At 40.9% G+C, this 17,564-nt stretch overlaps 1 protein-coding gene across 6 annotated transcripts in view; it reads right to left on the bottom strand.

Annotated features, from left to right (window-relative positions):
• OFD1 (OFD1 centriole and centriolar satellite protein) overlaps positions 1-17,564 on the bottom strand; it is a 61,903-nt gene that overhangs the window by 4,564 nt on the left and 39,775 nt on the right. For all 6 annotated transcript variants that reach the window (XM_082446974.1, XM_082446970.1, XM_082446973.1 and 3 more), the window contains 4 exons: positions 9,871-10,476; positions 9,267-9,387; positions 8,008-8,108; positions 350-469 (listed from right to left, as the gene is read on the bottom strand). In XM_082446974.1, coding sequence (XP_082303100.1) covers positions 350-469; positions 8,008-8,108; positions 9,267-9,387; positions 9,871-10,476 — 948 coding nt within the window. The remainder of the gene's footprint in view (positions 1-349; positions 470-8,007; positions 8,109-9,266; positions 9,388-9,870; positions 10,477-17,564) is intronic.

Raw genomic sequence — 17,564 nt, 5'->3', positions numbered from 1 at the left:
AGTAGGTGGTTTTACTTGAGGAATTGCCAGTATAAGGCTTCAGCACTTTGGTCCAAGGAGAAAAGGACCTGGCTATTGGCCAAACCCCAAACCAAAGCTCCCATCTCCCCCTCCACATGCTGGTAAGGGAAGGGGGGAGTCTGGAGAAGGGAAGGGGAGAGACAAAGTGGGCCAGACAAGTGAAGTCTGATGATCACTTTTCCTCCAATATCATCAGCTTTTCTGAAGATTGAAATATAAAGGGTTAACTTTCCTAATTTTTTAAGGCATGAAGGAAGCAAAGAGACAGAAAGAAAAATAATATTAAATATTATTATTAACATATCCCGTTAGTTAAAGAAAAACTTACTTGGGTACTGATAGGAGACAGGTCTGGCAGGCACAGGGGCTGCAGCACCTTCCACATGAGGCATGTTGCCAGCAGGATGGAGGCCGTCCACCTCAAACTGCCTCGGCACGTTCCCTGCATCTACATGAGGTGCAAACGAGTCTCCCATGAGTCCTTAACAGCAGCAGCAGCAAGAGAAGGGAGGGTGGGGATAACTCCTTGCTGAGCACTTAAGTTTCAGACAGAGCAACTGGGCCAGCTCTTTCCTTACAGGATTCTAGGACGTCATCCTAGCCACTTGCCAATGTATCTGTTTCTCAAAGCATTCTTAGGAGATTCATTTACAAATTCAATTTGTTACCCAGTAGGAAAATCAATCCAGTGACAGAAGAATTCACCTGGCTTGGCAGATAATCATTTGAATTCTATTTAAATATCAATGATTTAACAAAGTTAATGAAGTTGGTTACAAAGATCTGGTAAAACATACTAAGCCCTTTCGTTTACCTGTTCAAAATACTATACACTCAGACTTGAGGATGAAGCTCACAAGGCAGACAATAGGTTAATATACAAATATAAAGACTTCCTGGGGGATCGGATCAAGATGGTAGAGGAGGAGGACATGGAGCTCACCTTCTCCCACTAATACATCAAAAATACATCTACACATGGAACGATTCTCACAAAACATCGACTGAACACTGGCAGAGGACCTCAGACTTCCAAAAGGGTGAGGAAAACGCCAGGTGAGTGGGTAGGATAAAATAATAAAGAAAAAAAAAAAAAAGAGAAAGAGAGAGAAAGGAATCGGGACAGGACCTGCGCCCACAGGAAGGAGCTGCGAAAAAGGAAAGGTTTCCGCACCCTGGCAAGTCCCCTCACTGGTGGGGAGATCAGCTGGGAAAGAGGGGGAGCTTCGAAGACTTGGAGGAGAGTGCAGCAACCGGGTTGCGGAGGGCAAAACAGACAGAGACCTGCACAGACGGTTGGTGCCGCCATCCGGCACCCCTCACCCTGCTGGGGCGGGTGGGGGCTAGGTGCTGAGGCTCAGGCTTCAGAGGTCAGAACCGGGGAGACAGCCTGAGGGCGCTAGGGTGTGGTGTGCCACAACTGAGGGAGTACGGGAAGAAGCCTGGGACGGCCAGATAGGCAAGGCGCCGTTGTTGGGGACGTGCAAGGAGAGGAGCGGGACCACCATAGGAGTTTCTCTCTCCATGCGCGCTCTCAGGTGGCAGGGCACCGCTTACACAAGCTCTGGGGTCAGGTGCAACCGCTGCCACTGCCGAGGATCCCACAACCGGGCACCAACCACTTCCCCTGCCCTCGTGGGAGGATGCATGGGCCGCACACCTGCACACCCCTATCACAGGGATAACAACCAGCACACACTGAGGAAAGAGACGGTAAGCATCCAAACCAAAAACGGCCCTCACGCAAAAAAAAATACTAAACTCACACAAGCTACGCAGGGACGCTTTGGCATATAAATAGCGCTCCAAGACCACAGTAGATGATAATTGTTTCTCCTAAATTCAGAGTAAGAGAAATATAAGTAAAATGCAGAAGCAGAGGGACCACTCCCAGATAAAAATCCCTAGTCAGGGAACTAGATCCCACATGCATGCTGCACCTAAGAAGCCCACCTGCCGCAACTAAGGAGCCAATGTGCTGCAACTAAGACCCAGCACTACCAAATAAATTAATTAATTAAAAAAAAAAAACAGAGTGGCAGACTGGATTAAAAAACAAGAGCCTACAATATGCTGCCTACAAGAGACCCACCTTAGGGCAAAGGACACACATAGATGGAAAGTGAGTGGATGGAAAAAGATACCATGCAAACGGAAATGACAAGAAAGCAGCAGTTGCAATACTCATAACAGACAAAATAGACTTTAAAACAATGGTCATAAAGAAATATAAAAAGGACACTATATAATGGTAAAAGGATCAATACAAGAAGAGGCTTTTACACGCATCAACATACGTGCACGTAATATAGGAGCACCCAAATACATAAAACAAATACTAACCGACATAAAGGGAGAAATTGACGGGAATACAATAGTAGCAGGAGATTTTAACACACACTAACATCAATGGACAGATCTTCTAGACAAGATCAATAAGGCAACAGAGGTCCTAAATGATACAGTAGAAAAGTTAGAATTAATTGATATTTTCAGGACACTACATCCAAGAAAAAGAACAGAATATGCACTCTTTTCAAGTGCACATGGACCATTCTCTAAGATTGACCACATACTAGGGCACAAAACTAACCTCAACAAATTTAAGCGTACAGAAATTATTTCAAGCATCTTCTCTGACCACAACAGCATGAAACTAGAAATCAAGCACAGAAAAAGAAATGAGAAAAGAACGATTACACAGAGACTAAACAACATGTTACTAAAAAACCAATGGGTCAATGAGGAAATCAAAAAGAAAATTAGGGACTTCCCTGGTGGCGCAGTGGTTAAGACTCCACGTGCCCAATGCAGGTGGCCTGGGTTCGATCCCTGGTCAGGGAACTAGATCCCACATGCCACAACTAAAGATCCCATATGCTGCAACGAAGATCCCACACGCTGCAATGAAATCCCACACGCGGCAACAAAGATGCCATGTGCCACAACCAAGACTTGGCGCGACCAAATAAATTAATAAATGAATATTAAAAAAAAAAAAGAAAAATTAAAAAATACCTTGAGACAAATGGCAATGAAAACACAACCATACAAAATCTATGGAACATAGCAAAGGCAGTTCTTGGAGGGAAGTTCATAGTGATACAGGCTTTCCTCAAAAAAAAAAAAAAAAATCTCAAATAACCTAATATACCACCTAGAAGAATTAGAAAAAGAACAAACAAAACCGAAAGTCAGCAGAAGGAAGGAAGTAATAAAGATCAGGGAGGAAATTAATAAAATAGAGATTTAAAAAACAATAGAAAAAAATCAGTAAAAAACAAGAGCTGGTTCTTTGAAAGGGTAAACAAAATTAACAAACCTCTGGCCAGGCTCACCAAGAAGAGGAGAGAGAGAATCCAAAGAAACAAAATAAAAAAATGAAAAAGGAGCAATCTCAGCTGATACTTCAGAAATACAAAAAACCATAAGACAATACTATGAACAATTATATGCCAACAAATTCAACAATGTAGAAGAAACGGACAACTTTCTAGAAACATGCAGCCCACCAAAATGGAATCAAGAAGCAATAAATAATTTGAACAGACCGATCACTAGAAGTGAAATAGAATCCGTAGTCAAAAAACTCCCTACAAACAAAAGTCCAGGACCAGATGGCTTCACACGCAAATTCTACCAAACATACAAAGAAGAACTTATACTGATTCTTCTCAAACTCTTCCAAAAACTTGAGGAGGGAACACTCCCAAAGACATTCTATGAAGCCACCATCACCCTGACACCTAAACCAGACAAAGACACTACCAAGAAGGAAAATTACAGGCCAATATCTTTGATGCATGCAGATGCAAAAATCCTCAACAAACTATTAGCAAACCGAATCCAACAACACATAAAAAAGATCATACACCACGACCAAGTGGGATTCATCCCAACTTCACAAGGATGGTTCAACATATGCAAATCAATCAATGTGATACACCACATAAACAAAAGACAAAAACCACATGGTCATCTCAATAGATGCAGAAAAAGCATCTGACAAAATTCAACATCCATTCATGATAAAAACTCTCACCAAAGTGGGTACAGAGGGAGCATGTCTCAACATAATAAAAGCTATTTATGACAAACCCACAGCCAATGTAATACTCAACAGTGAAAAGCTGAAAGCCTTCCTGCTAAAATCTGGAACAACTCAAGGATGCCCACTCTCACCCCTTCTAGTCAACACAGTACTGAAAGTCCTAGCCACAGCAATCATACAAGACAAAGAAACAAAAGATATCCAAATTGGAAGCGAAGAGGTACAATGGTCACTATATGCAGATGACATGACACTATATTCAATATATAGAACACCCTAAGGACTCCACACAAAAACTACTAGATCTAATAAATGAATTCAGCTAAGTAGCAGGATACAAGATTAACATTCGGAAATCTGTTGCATTTCTTTACACTAACAATGAAATAACAGAACGGGAATGTAAAAAAACAATACCTTTTAAAATTGCACCAGAACCCAAAAAACAAAAAAACTGAGGAATAAACATGACCAAGGAGGTGAAAGACTTATACACTGAGAACTACAAAACATAAATAAGGAAATTAAAGAGGATTCAAAGAAATAGAAAGATATCCCATGCTCTTGGATTGGAAGAGTGTTGTTAAAATGGCCATATTAACCAAAGCAACCTACAGATTTAATGTGATCCCTATCAAATGACCCATGACATTTTTCACAGAACTAGAACAAATAATCCTAAAATTTATATTGAACCATAAAAGACCCAGAATTGCCAAAGCAATCCTGAGGCAAAAAAACGAGGCAGGAGGCATTTCCCTCCCAGACTTCAGACAATACTACAAGGCTACAGTAATCAAAACAGAATAGTACTGGCACAAAAACAGACATATGGATCAATGAAACAGAACAGAGCCCAGAAACAAACCCATACACTTATGGTCAATCTTCGACAAAGAAGGAAAGAATATACAATGGGAAAAAGACGGTCTCTTCAGCAAGTGACGCTGGGAAAGTTGGACAGCTGCATGTAAATTAATGAATTTAGAACACACCACCTCACCATACACAAAAATAAACTCAAAATGGGTTAAAGATTTAAACATAAGACATGACACCATAAAAATCCTAGGAAAAATCCTAGGGAAAACATTTTCTGACATAAATCGTAACAATATTTTTTAGGTCAGTCTCCCAAGGCAACAGAAATAAAAACAAAAACAAACAAATGGGACCTAATCAAACTTATAAGCTTTTGCACATCAAAGGATATCATAAACAAGACGAAAAGACAACCCTCAGAATGGGAGAAAATATTTGCAAGTGATGTGACTAACAAGGGCTTAATCTCCAAAATATACAAACAGCTCATACAACTCGACAACAAAAGAACAACACAATCGAAAAATGGGCTGAAGACCTTAATAGACATTTCTCCAAGGAAGACATATAGATGGCCAGTAAAGAAAAGATGCTCTAGATGCAAAAATTCTTAACAAAACTTTAGCAAATTGAATGTGACAATATATAAAAAGGGTACAGTGTTGGGAAAAGAGCAAGGAGGCCCGGGTGCCTAAACTGAATGAGCCGGGAAAGTGAGCTGAGATCTGAGAAGTAAAGGGAACTAGATCAAGAGGGCCAGAGTGCATGTTCCAGATCACCTGACTTAATTGGTTTTATTTATTTATTTATTTTGGCCACAGCATGTGGGATCTTAGTTCCCCAACCAGGGATGGAACCTGTGCCCCCTGCATTGGAAGCACAGACTCTTAACCAGTGGACCGCCAGGGAAGTCCCACGACTTAATTGGTTTTAATGGCCCTGAACTGAATGGGTAATACTAATGGTGATAATTTGAGACCCCTTTATAGGCAAAAAGGGAAGATTTGCGGGGAGAGTGAATACCACAGAGAGAACTGTTAACCTCAGCGTAAGGACCTGGACTTTTCATCTGAGTGGGATACTTGAGAAGCCAAGTACAGGGTTTTGAGCAGAGGAGTGATATATCATCATTTGACTGTGTTTTAACACTCTATTTTGCTGAGAACATATTTTAATAGAGTAAGGTTAGAACCAGGTAGACCAAATAATATGTAAATCAAAGTATTTTGTAAATTATAAGTTAAATATTAATGAATCACATATTGGGATAATTTATAAAAAACAAGAAAAGATGCTCAACATCACTAATTATCAGAGAAATGCAAATCAAAACTACAATGAGGTATCATCTCACACCACTCAGAATGGCCATCGTTAAAAAGTCTACAAATAATAAATGCTAGAGATGGTGTGAAGAAAAGAGAACTCTCCTACGCTGTTGGTGGGAATGTAAGGTGTTGCAGCCACTATGGAAAACAGTATAGCAGTTCCTTAGAAAACTAAAAATGGAATTACCATATGGTCCAGCAATCCCACTCCTGGGCATATACCCAGACAAAACTCGAATCCAGAAAGATATATGCACCCCTATGTTCATAGCAGCACTATTCACAATAGCCAAGACAAGGAAACAACCTAAATGTCCATCGCCAGATGAATGGATAAAGAAGATGTGGTGCATATATACAATGGAATACCACTCAGCCATAAAAAAGAACAAAATAATGCCATCTGCAGCAACATAGATGGACCTAGAGATTATCATACTAAGTACGTCAGAAAGAGAAAGACGAATTCCATATGATATTACTTGAATGGGGAATCTAAAATATGGCACAAAGGAATCTATCTATGAAACAGAAACAGACTCACAGACATAGAGAACAGACTTGTGGTTGCCAAGGGGGAGGGGGGGAGGGAGAGGGATGGACCAGGAGTCTGGGGTTAGTAGATGCAAACTATTACATTTAGAATGAATAAACAACAAGGTCCTATATGCACAGGGAACTATATCCGATCTCCTGGGATAAACCATAATGGAAAAGTATATAAAAAAATGTATATATGCATATAACTGAGTCACTTTGCTGTACAGCAGAAATTAGCTCCACATTGTAAATCAACTATACTCCAATAAGAAAAAAAAAAAGACTTCCCAATATAACACAGGGAATAGAGCCAATACTCCATAATAACTATAAATGGAGTATAACCTCTAAAAATTCTGAGCCACTATAGTGTACATAGTAACTTCTTCTATAATATTGTACATCAACTGTACTTCAATAAAAAAAAAGAATGTTATATAAACTAGCTATTATAGTATGTAATCTTGGGATTGATTTTTCTCACTAAGCTAATTCCATGGAGATCCATGCAAACTGTTGCATATATCAATAGTCTGTTTCACATAATTGCTGAGTGGTAGTTCACAGTATAGATTTGCCATCATTTGTTTAACCATTCACTAATTGAAGGATACCTGGGTTGTTTCAAGTTTCTGGCTATCATGAATAAAGCTTCTATAACCAAAAAAAAACCAAGACTTGCCAAGCCGGAAAGAACCTCAGAGCTGGTTGACTCTACATCCTTAGCTTAGACTGTTCTACCTCGGAGCCTCCTGCTTCAGTACAAGGCAGGGCCAAAGTCAGGACACCAGTTTCTAGACTCTTAAGCTAATACTCTTTTACCTCCACTCTCTAACTAAGAAAGGGTTTTCTCAATCTGAGGCAATTGATGCAATCAGTATAATTCAAAAAAACAATAATAACAACTTTTTCACATTCCATAAAAGAGGAAAAAAAAAGCAAATTTTAAGAAGTCACTTATTTTAAACCTGAGGCAATCCTAAACTTCATAAATTAAGGATTCACTTATGGGCTTAGCTCCGACTTTGCAATTAGTTATCCTGAAATTTTTAATAAATGGAACTCAGAACCTGAAAATCTTTCTGATACAAAAACGAGGCACTGTACGTGTATGTGTGGTTTTATCTCAAAACAAAAATGTCCTAATTTGTAACTGCTTTGTTTTTTTATAACAATGGGTATGTTTTGCCAAAACTAAACTTTCTACATTTTGAACTTATAAAAAGTATTAATATTTAAACTTACATTCAAAAGGTGGTTCAAATTCCTCACGATCCTTAAAAGCTAGCTTGTCCGGATTTGAAAATTCACTTTTGTCTTGAAGTTCTGTTTGTTTTTGATAAAGACTGGATGGGAAGAATAAAATTCAAGAATGTGAAGCTTTAATAATGTAAGACACAAGAGCACAGGGTGATGAAAAAGCCTTTTGTGACTCGAGAAAATGCTTTAGAAAATTAATTTTTCGTGGACTCATAGAGAATAAGAGCTACGGTGCACTGGGCGCTCTCCACGCACCAGGCGTCATTCCAAACAGTTAATACACTTTAACTCAGTCACTCCTCCAGACCGCCTCATGCTGTGAGGTAGGTACTACCAACTGTTCACAGACGATAACAAGGCTGTTCCTAGGAGGGAATTTTTTTTTTGTTTTTTTTAAGAACTACAAAAAATTTTTGAAAACAGGTTTTTGAAAAGCTGTGCACACCTTTAGCGTGAGCCAGCTGAAGATGCAACACACCACAGTGCCCTACCTCGGCCCATGTGTGTCCTGCCTCTCCTCTTGGCTTTAGCACAGAAGGAGTGATATAAAAACTATTACATACTTGAGGACCAGGACAGGCACATGTGGCAGTTTTCAACTCTGTACAGTAGAACTGCATCAACACATAGATGCCTAGGCCTGAGCCCAGAATGAAGGAGTCAGAATCTCCTGCCGTGGGGACTGGGCCCAGGCAGGAGTCCCCCCACGTGACTCGAATGCCAGCCTGCCCCTCCCTCCCCCGAGCTTCTCAACACACCCACCGCATCCTGCTCCAGCCATCATATCCTAGGACCCAATACCACTTTCGAATTTATTTCAATGATTTACAAAGTGGAACCTTATTTGCTTATATTTAAATGCCTAAATATTTGTGGCTTTTTAATGATGTATGAAACTATTTTAAGTTTACACTCAATTTATTTGGTTTTGCAGTCTGTACGTCTGTTTTATCTTTATAAACCAAGTCTATTCGTGGAACTATGCAAACGCTTATTAATACCATAGTACATATTCTATACATCAAGTTTAGCAAACGAGTAAAAATTACTCATTTGCTAAAAGGAGTCTTTTTTTCCCCCAGGTAATTCAGATGATTCTCAAAGATCACACATCTCACAATCTGACTGCAAATTCTATACTGCCACACAGTCTTTAATATCACCTAAAAGACCCAAACACGCCATGACTGAGATCGTAGGCAGCAACCAGCGTTGGCAGAGGCTGGGCAGAAGGTGGTACATACCCGGCCTTCTGCCCCGCAGGGCTGGAGAGCGAGTGCATGGAAAGGCTGTGCCTGGACTCGGCAGGTGAAGGCTGCGGCATTCTGTCGGGACCGGGGACAGCGGCGGGGGACTGGCCCAGCCCTACAAGGCAGGAGGAACCAGGGTGAGCATGTTACAGATTGTGTGGAGAAGACAGCAGTGTGATTTCTAAAGAGTTCTATTGCTTTGAAAATGAACTCTATCATCCTTGCAAACAGTGGAGTATGTGTAAATGATCCACAGAACGGACAATTCAGGCACCTGAATGAAACTGCAGCAGTAACAAGGAAACACATGAAACTAACCCGCAGCCAAGGAAAAGCCACTGTCAGTCTCTGAACACCTTTCTGCGCCAAGCAAAACGCTGGCACTTGATGCTCTATCCCATGGCCTCCCACAGCAACTGTGACTCGGGGGAGACGCCGTGGTTCCCCAGGAGCCCGCGGTCCAAAGGCAGGGCTCTCCTGGGCCCGGCTCCCACGACCTGCTGCCGTCCTGGCTGCGCTCTCACTCAGAGGAGAGGGCCGATGAGGACCAACCCACCCACATCCAGAGCATCCCGCAACCCCTGTGGCAGTAGCTTACCTTCCAGGTACATCTCACTATCAAGGCTTCTCCTTGCTTTGGGGAGGGGAGTGGAGGAGAGGCGTCCAGAGGCCGTGTCCTTGTGGGACCTTGAGGCTGTGCTGCCTGGCACCTCAGATACCTCACTCTCGTCCCCTCTAGGCGCATTCAACAGAGGCTGCTGAGAGGCAACTCTGTCCTCTGCAAAAACACACTTCTCAGGAGCACGTGCAGGAACATTCTTGAGAGCTCTCAGCAGGTGCAGGGAGGGCAGGCTCCTGGCTGCCGATGGGCTCTTGGCGGGGCACCGACTGACCCTTCGATGGTAGTTTTGGAAAGCTTTTTCCAAGCGCTCGGCCTCTTGCTCCAGCTCTCTCACCCTTGCCGTGGTATTGGCTACGAACTCAAGGTCGGAATCGGGGGAACTACTCTCCACGCTGGCATTTGGGTAACTGGGGATCTGTGGTATAACTGGGCCTGCCATTAGTTCCTCTTGTCTCAGAGGATTTTTCAAGAAATCCCCGCTTATGTCATCATCACGAGGTCCCTCCTTGCCACTCATTAACCCACTGATGGAGTGATTTAACAAAGACTGCTTCGTGTTGCGGTACACTTCGTTCTCCAGAGCTACGGGTTACAAACAGACAGACAGTGTGAGGCAGGAAGGGAAAAGGTGGAGAATCAAATTAAAATATATTGAGAATTTCTTTTCTAAAAAATCAAAGTAATAAGGGCAAACTGGCACATTAAACAGTTTGTGGAGGGAGCCATCAAGATGGTGGAATAGGGCCTTCCCTGGTGGCGCAGTGGTTGAGAATCTGCCTGCCAATGCAGGGGACACGGGTTCAAGCCCTGGTCTGGGAAGATCCCACATGCCGCGGAGCGGCTAGGCCCGTGAGCCACAATTACTGAGCCTGCGCGTCTGGAGCCTGTGCTCTGCAACAAGAGAGGCCGCGATAGTGAGAGGCCCGTGCACCGCAATGAAGAGTGGCCCCCGCTTGCCACAACTAGAGAAAGCCCTCGCACAGAAACGAAGACCCAACACAGCCATAAATAAATAAATTAATTAAAAAAAAAAAAAAAGATGGTGGAATAGCAGGACATGACGTTCACCTCCTCCCACAAATACATCAAACATATATCTACATGTGGAACGATTCTCACAGAATATCTACTGAACGCTAGCAGAAGACCTCAGACACCTGAAAGAGCAAGAAAATCTCCATGCAAGCAGGTAGGACAAAAGAAAAAAGAAAAAAAAAAGAAAGTGAGAAAGGAAGCAGGACAGGACCTGCACCCTGGGAGGGAGCTGTGCAAGAGGCCAGGTTCCTGCACCCCAGCAAGTCCCTTCCCCGGCGTGGAGATCAGCCGGGACAGACAGAGAGCTTCGGAGGAGAACGCAGTAACCAGTCTGCAGCAGCTAGGATGGAGAGAGACCTGCACAAAAGGTCTGTGCCACCGCCCTGTGATCCCCAGCCTGAGATGCGCGTCCGCCAGCATGGGCCGGGGCTGGGTGCTGAAGCTCACGCTTCGGAGATCAGACCCGGGGAGAGGACTGGGGTGGGCTGCGTGCAAACAGCCTGAAGGGGCTGAAGTCTGATGCAACCACACCTGAGGGTGTATGCAGAGGAAGCCAGGCGCCACTGTTTTGGGGGTGCGCGAGGGGAGGGGTGGGACCCGCCACTGCAGCCTTCTTCGCTGTGCATGCTCTAAGGCAGCAGGACACCACCTACACGAGCTACAGGAGCAGTCTCCAGCTGCCACCACCGCTGCCCTCCCAGACTCCAGGAGTGGTCGCAAGCCACCACAGCTGCCCTCCCAGGCTCCTGGAGCAGTTGCAAGCTGCCTCTGCTCCCACTGTGTGCTCCAGGGGTGCACGAGACCCCACTGCTGCCGAGCACTCCGGGACTGGGCAGCAGCTGCCGCGTCTGCACACCCCCTCTTATCAAGGGGATAATGAGCAGCACACGTTGAGGGAAGAGGAGACAGGCATCCATACTAAAAACAGCTCTCATGCCAAAAAAATATTAAACCCGCAGACGCTACACAGGGATGATGCCACATATAAATAGCCCTCTAAGACCACAGTAGATAACTGATTCTCCTGAACTCACAGAATAAGAGAAATATAAGCAAAATGAAGAAGCAGAGGAACCACTCCCAGTTAAAAGACCAAGAAAATTCCCCTAAAAGAACAAAGAAACAGATCTCTTCAGTTTAATAGACACCGATTTCAAAAAGGAGATAAGGAAAATATTGAAAGAATTAAGAAAGGATATCGACAAAAATGCAGAGTACTGTAAAAAGGAACTAGAAACTATAAAGAGGAACCAAGAAAAATTAGAAAACTCATTTGCCGAGACGAAAACTGAACTAAAGGCAATGAATAGTAGAATGAATAATGCAAAAGAACAGGCAATTCCCTGGTGGTGCAGTGGTTAAGACTCCGCGCTTTCACTGCCGAGGGTGCAGGTTCAATCCCTGGTCAGGAAACTAAGATCCCGCAAGCTGTGCAGCATGGCCACAACAAAACAAATAATGCAGAAGAACGAATAAGTGATCTGCAAGATAGAATAATGGAAATCACCCAATCAGGACAGCAGACAGAAAGCAAAATGAAAAAAAAAATGAAACCAATATAAGAGAACTATGAGGCAATATAAAGCATGCCAATCTATGCATAATAGGGATTCCAGAAGTGGAAGAAAGAGAAAAGGGGATCGAAAATGTATTTGAAGAAACTACGGCTGAAAACTTCTCAAACCTCAAGAAGTAAACAGATATCCAGGTGCAGGAAGCACAGAGGGTCCCAAGCAACGTAAACCCAAAGAGACCTATAGCAAGACATATTATAATAAAAATGGTAAAAGTTAAAGGGAAGATGCTAACAGCAGCAAGAGAAAAACAAGGAGTTAATTACAAGGGAACCCCCATAAAGCTATCAGCTGACTTCTCTACACAAACACTGCAGGCCAGAAGGCAGTGGCGAGAGACTGATTCGAAGTCCTGAAATGGAAAAATCTGCAACCTAGGATACTCTACCCAGCAAGATTATCATTTAGAATACAAGGAGAGATTAAGAATTTCTCAGACAAGTGAAAACTAAAAGAATACAGCAACACTAAACCTATCCTAAAGGAAACATTGAAAGGTCTTCTCTAAATAGAAAAGAGGAAAGCAAATCAACTAAATAAACCAGTACACAGATTAAAAAAGAATCAAAAAATTTCTGTGAAATGACAATAACCATAATGAACAGCAAAAGAATGAACATAAAGATGTAATAGAGGACATCAAAATCTTGAAATGTTGGGGAGGAGATTAAGAAAATGTAGATTATTTTTTCATTTCCTAGAATGCGTTTCAGCCTATATGGCTACCAGTCTAAGGCAAGTAGATACAGAATGGGGTTAACATACTTGAAAACAGGGTAACCACAAATCAAAAATATACAACAGATTCACAAAAAACAAAAACAAGAGAACATAAGCATAATACAAAAGAAAATCATCAAACCACACAAGGAAAAACAAAAACAAATGGACAAAGAAATATAAAATCAATGGGAAAACAAGGCTTAAAATTGCAATAAATACATATCTATCAATAATCATCTTAAATGTAAACAGACTGAATGCTCCAATCAAAAGACACAAAGTGGCAGATTGGATTAAAAAGAAAACAAGAGCCTACAATAGGCTGACTACAAGAGACCCACTTTACAGCAAAGGACACACATAGATTGAAAGTGAGGGTATGGAAAAAGATATTTCATTCAAACGGAAATGACAAGAAAGCAGGGGTTGCAATATTCACATCAGACAAAATAGACTTTAAAACAAAGGCCATAAAGAAAGATAAAGGAGGACACTATACAGTGATAAAAGGATCAATACAAGAAGAGGATTTTACAGACATCAACATGTATGCACCTAATACAGGAGGACCCAAGTACATAAAACAAATACTAACAGACATAAAGGGAGAAACTGACAAGAATACAATAATAGTAGGAGACTTTAACATCCCACTCACATCAATGGACAGATCTTGTAGACAAAAAAAAAAGTCAGTAAGGCAATAGAGATACTAAACAACACAATAGAACAGTTAGACTTAACTGATAGTTTCAGAACACTACATCCAAAACAAAACAAAACAAAAAGAAAGCCAGAATACACATTCTTCACAAGTGCACATGGAACATTCTCTAGGATTGACCACATACTAGGGCACAAAAAAAAGCCTCAACAAATATAAGAGTACAGAGATTATCTCAAGCATCTTTTCTGACTACAATGGCATGAAACTAGAAATCAACCACAGAAAAAGAAATGAGAAAAAACGATTACATGGAGACTAAACAATATGCTACTAAAAAATGGATCAATGATGAAGTCAAAGAGGAAATTAAAAAATACCTCGAAACAAATGACAATGAAAACAGAACCATAAAAAATCTATGGGACATAGCAAAAGCAGTTCTTAGAGGGAAGTTCATAGCAATACAGGCCTTCCTTAAAAAAAAAAACAACGAGAAAGATGTCAAATAAAAAACCTAACCTACCACTTAAAAAAATTAGAAAAAGAAGAACAAACAAAACCTAAAGTCAGCAGAAGGAAGGAAATAATAAAGATGAGAGAGAAAATAAATAAAATAGAGATTAAAAAAATAGAAAAAGTCAATAAAACCAAGAACTGGTTCTTTGAAAGGGTAAACAAGATTGACAAACCTCTGGCCAGGCTCACCAAGAAGAAAAGAGAGAGAACCTAAAGAAACAAAATAAAGAAAGGAAAAAGGAGATATAACAACCAATACCACAGAAATACAAAAAACCCTAAGGGAATACTGTGAACAATTATATGCTAACAAATTTGACAACCTGGAAGAACTGGACAACTTTCTAGAAACATATAGCCCACCAAAATGGAATCAAGAAGAAATAAGTAATTTCAACAGACGGATACTAGAAGTGAAATAGAATCTGTAGTCAACAAACTCCCTACAAACAAAAGTCCAGGACCAGAGGGCTTCACAGGCAAGTTCTACCAAACATACAAAGAACAACTTATACTGATCCTTCTCAAACTCTTCCAAAAATTTGAGGAGGAGGGAACACTCCCAAAGACATTCTATGAAGCCACCATCACCCTGATACCAAAACCAGACAAAGACACTGCCAAAAAAGAAAACTTCAGGCCAATATCTCTGATGAATATAGATGCAAAAATCCTCAACAAACTATTAGCAAACCGAATCCAACAACACATAAAAAAAATCATACACCATGAGCAAGTGGGATTCATCCCAACTTCACAAGGATGGTTCAACATACACAAATCAATCAATGTGATATACCACATCAACAAAAGAAAAGACAAAAACCACATGGTCATCTCAGTAGATGCAGAAAAAGCATCTGACAAAATTCAACATCCATTCATGATAAAAACTCTCACCAAAGTGGGTATAGAGGGAGCATGTCTCAACATAATAAAAGCTATTTATGACAAACCCACAGCCAATGTAATACTCAACAGTGAAAAGCTGAAAGCCTTCCTGCTAAAATCTGGAACAACTCAAGGATGCCCACTCTCACCCCTTCTAGTCAACACAGTACTGAAAGTCCTAGCCACAGCAATCATACAAGACAAAGAAATAAAAGATATCCAAATTGGAAGGGAAAAGGTAAAATTGTCACTATATGCAGGTGACATGATACTATATACAGAAAACCCTAAAGACACCACACAAAAACTACTAGAACTGATAAACGAATTCAGCAAGGTAGCAGGATACAAGATTAACATACAGAAATCTGTTGCATTTCTTTACACTAACAATGAAACATCAGAAGGGAATGTAAAAAAACAATACCTTTCAAAATCACACCTCAAAAAGTAAAATACTTAGGAATGAACCTGACCAAGGAGGTGAAAGACTTATACGCTGAGAATTATGAAACATTAGTAAAGAAAACTGAAGATAACTCAAAGAAACAGAATGATATCCCATGCTCTCGGATTGGAAGAAGGTTGTTAAAATGGCCATACTACCCAAAGCAATCTACAGATTTAATGCAATCCCTATCAAATGACCCATGACATTTTTCACACAACTAGAACAGATAATCCTAAAATTTATATGGAACCATAAAAAACCCAGAATTGCCAAAGCAATCCTAAGGCAAAAACACAAAGCAGGAAGCATTACCCTCCCAGACTTCAGACAATACTACAAAGCTACAGTAATCAAAACAGCATGGTATTGGGACAAAAACAGACATGGATCAATGGAACAGAATAAAGAGCCCAGAAATAAACCCACACACCTACGGTCAATTAATCTTTGACAAAAGAGGCAAGAATCTACTTATACAATGGAAAAAGGACAGACTCTTCAGCAAGTGGTGTTGGGAAAGTTGGACAGCCACATGTAAATCAATGAAGTCAGAACACACCCTCTCACCATACACAAAAATAAACTCAAAATGGCTTAAAGACTTAAACATAACACATGACACCATAAAACGTCTAGAAGAGAACACAGGCAAAACATTCTCTGACATAAATCGTACCAATGTTTTCTTAGGTCAGTCTCCGAAGGCAACAGAAATAAAAGCAAAAATAAACAAACAGGACCTAATCAAACTTACAAGCTTCTGCACAGCAAAGGAAACCATAAAACAAAAGCCAACCCACAGAATGGGAGAAAATATTTGATAACGATGCGACCAACAAGGACTTAATTTCCAAAATATACACACAGCTCATACAGTTCAACAACAAAAAAACAAACAACCCAATCGAAAAATTGGCGGAAGACCTATGTAGACATTTCTCCAAAGAAGAAATACAAATGGCCAATAGGCACATGAAAAGACACTCAACATTAGAGAAATTCAAATCAAAACTACAATGAGGTACCACCTCACACCAGTCAGAATAGCCATCATTAAAGTCTACAAAAAAAAAAAAAGTCTACAAATAACAAATGCTGGAAAGGGTGTGGAGAAAAGGGAACCCTCCTACACTGTTGGTGGGAATGTAGGTTGGTACAGCCGATATGGAAAACAGTATGGAGGTTCCTCAGTAAAGTAAAAATAGAATTACCATATGAACCAGCAATCCCACTCCTGGGCACGTATACAGACAAAACTCTAATCCAAAAAGATACATGCACCCATATGTTCATAGCAGCACTATTTACAATAGCCAAGACATGGAAACCTAAATGTCCATCAACAGATGAATGGATAAAGATGTGGTATACACACACACACACACACACACACACACACACACACACACACACAGAGGAATATCACTCAGCTGTAAAAAAAATACAAAACAAAATAACGCCACTTGCAGCAACATGGATGCAACTAGAGAATATCATACCAAGTGAAGTAAGTCAGAAAGAGAAAACAAATACCATGTGATACCACATGTGGAATCTAAGATGTGTTCAATTCTGTCATATTTATGAAACAGAAACAGACTCACAGACAAAGAGAACAGACTTGTGGTTGCCAAGAGGGAGGGGTTTGGGGGAGGGATGGAATGGAAGGTTGGGGTTAGCAGATGTAAGCTATTATATACGGAATGGATAAATAACAAGGTCCTACTGTATAGCACAGGGAACTATATTCAGTATCCTATGATAAACCATAATGGAAAATAATATCAAAAAGAATATATATATACGTGTAACT

Source organism: Balaenoptera physalus (genome assembly GCF_965194825.1).
Source record: "Balaenoptera physalus genome assembly, chromosome: X".
NCBI classification, from domain to species: Eukaryota; Metazoa; Chordata; class Mammalia; order Artiodactyla; family Balaenopteridae; genus Balaenoptera; species Balaenoptera physalus.
Note: the sequence above shows the minus strand (reverse complement) of the source record. Positions and strands in the feature narration are given on the sequence as shown.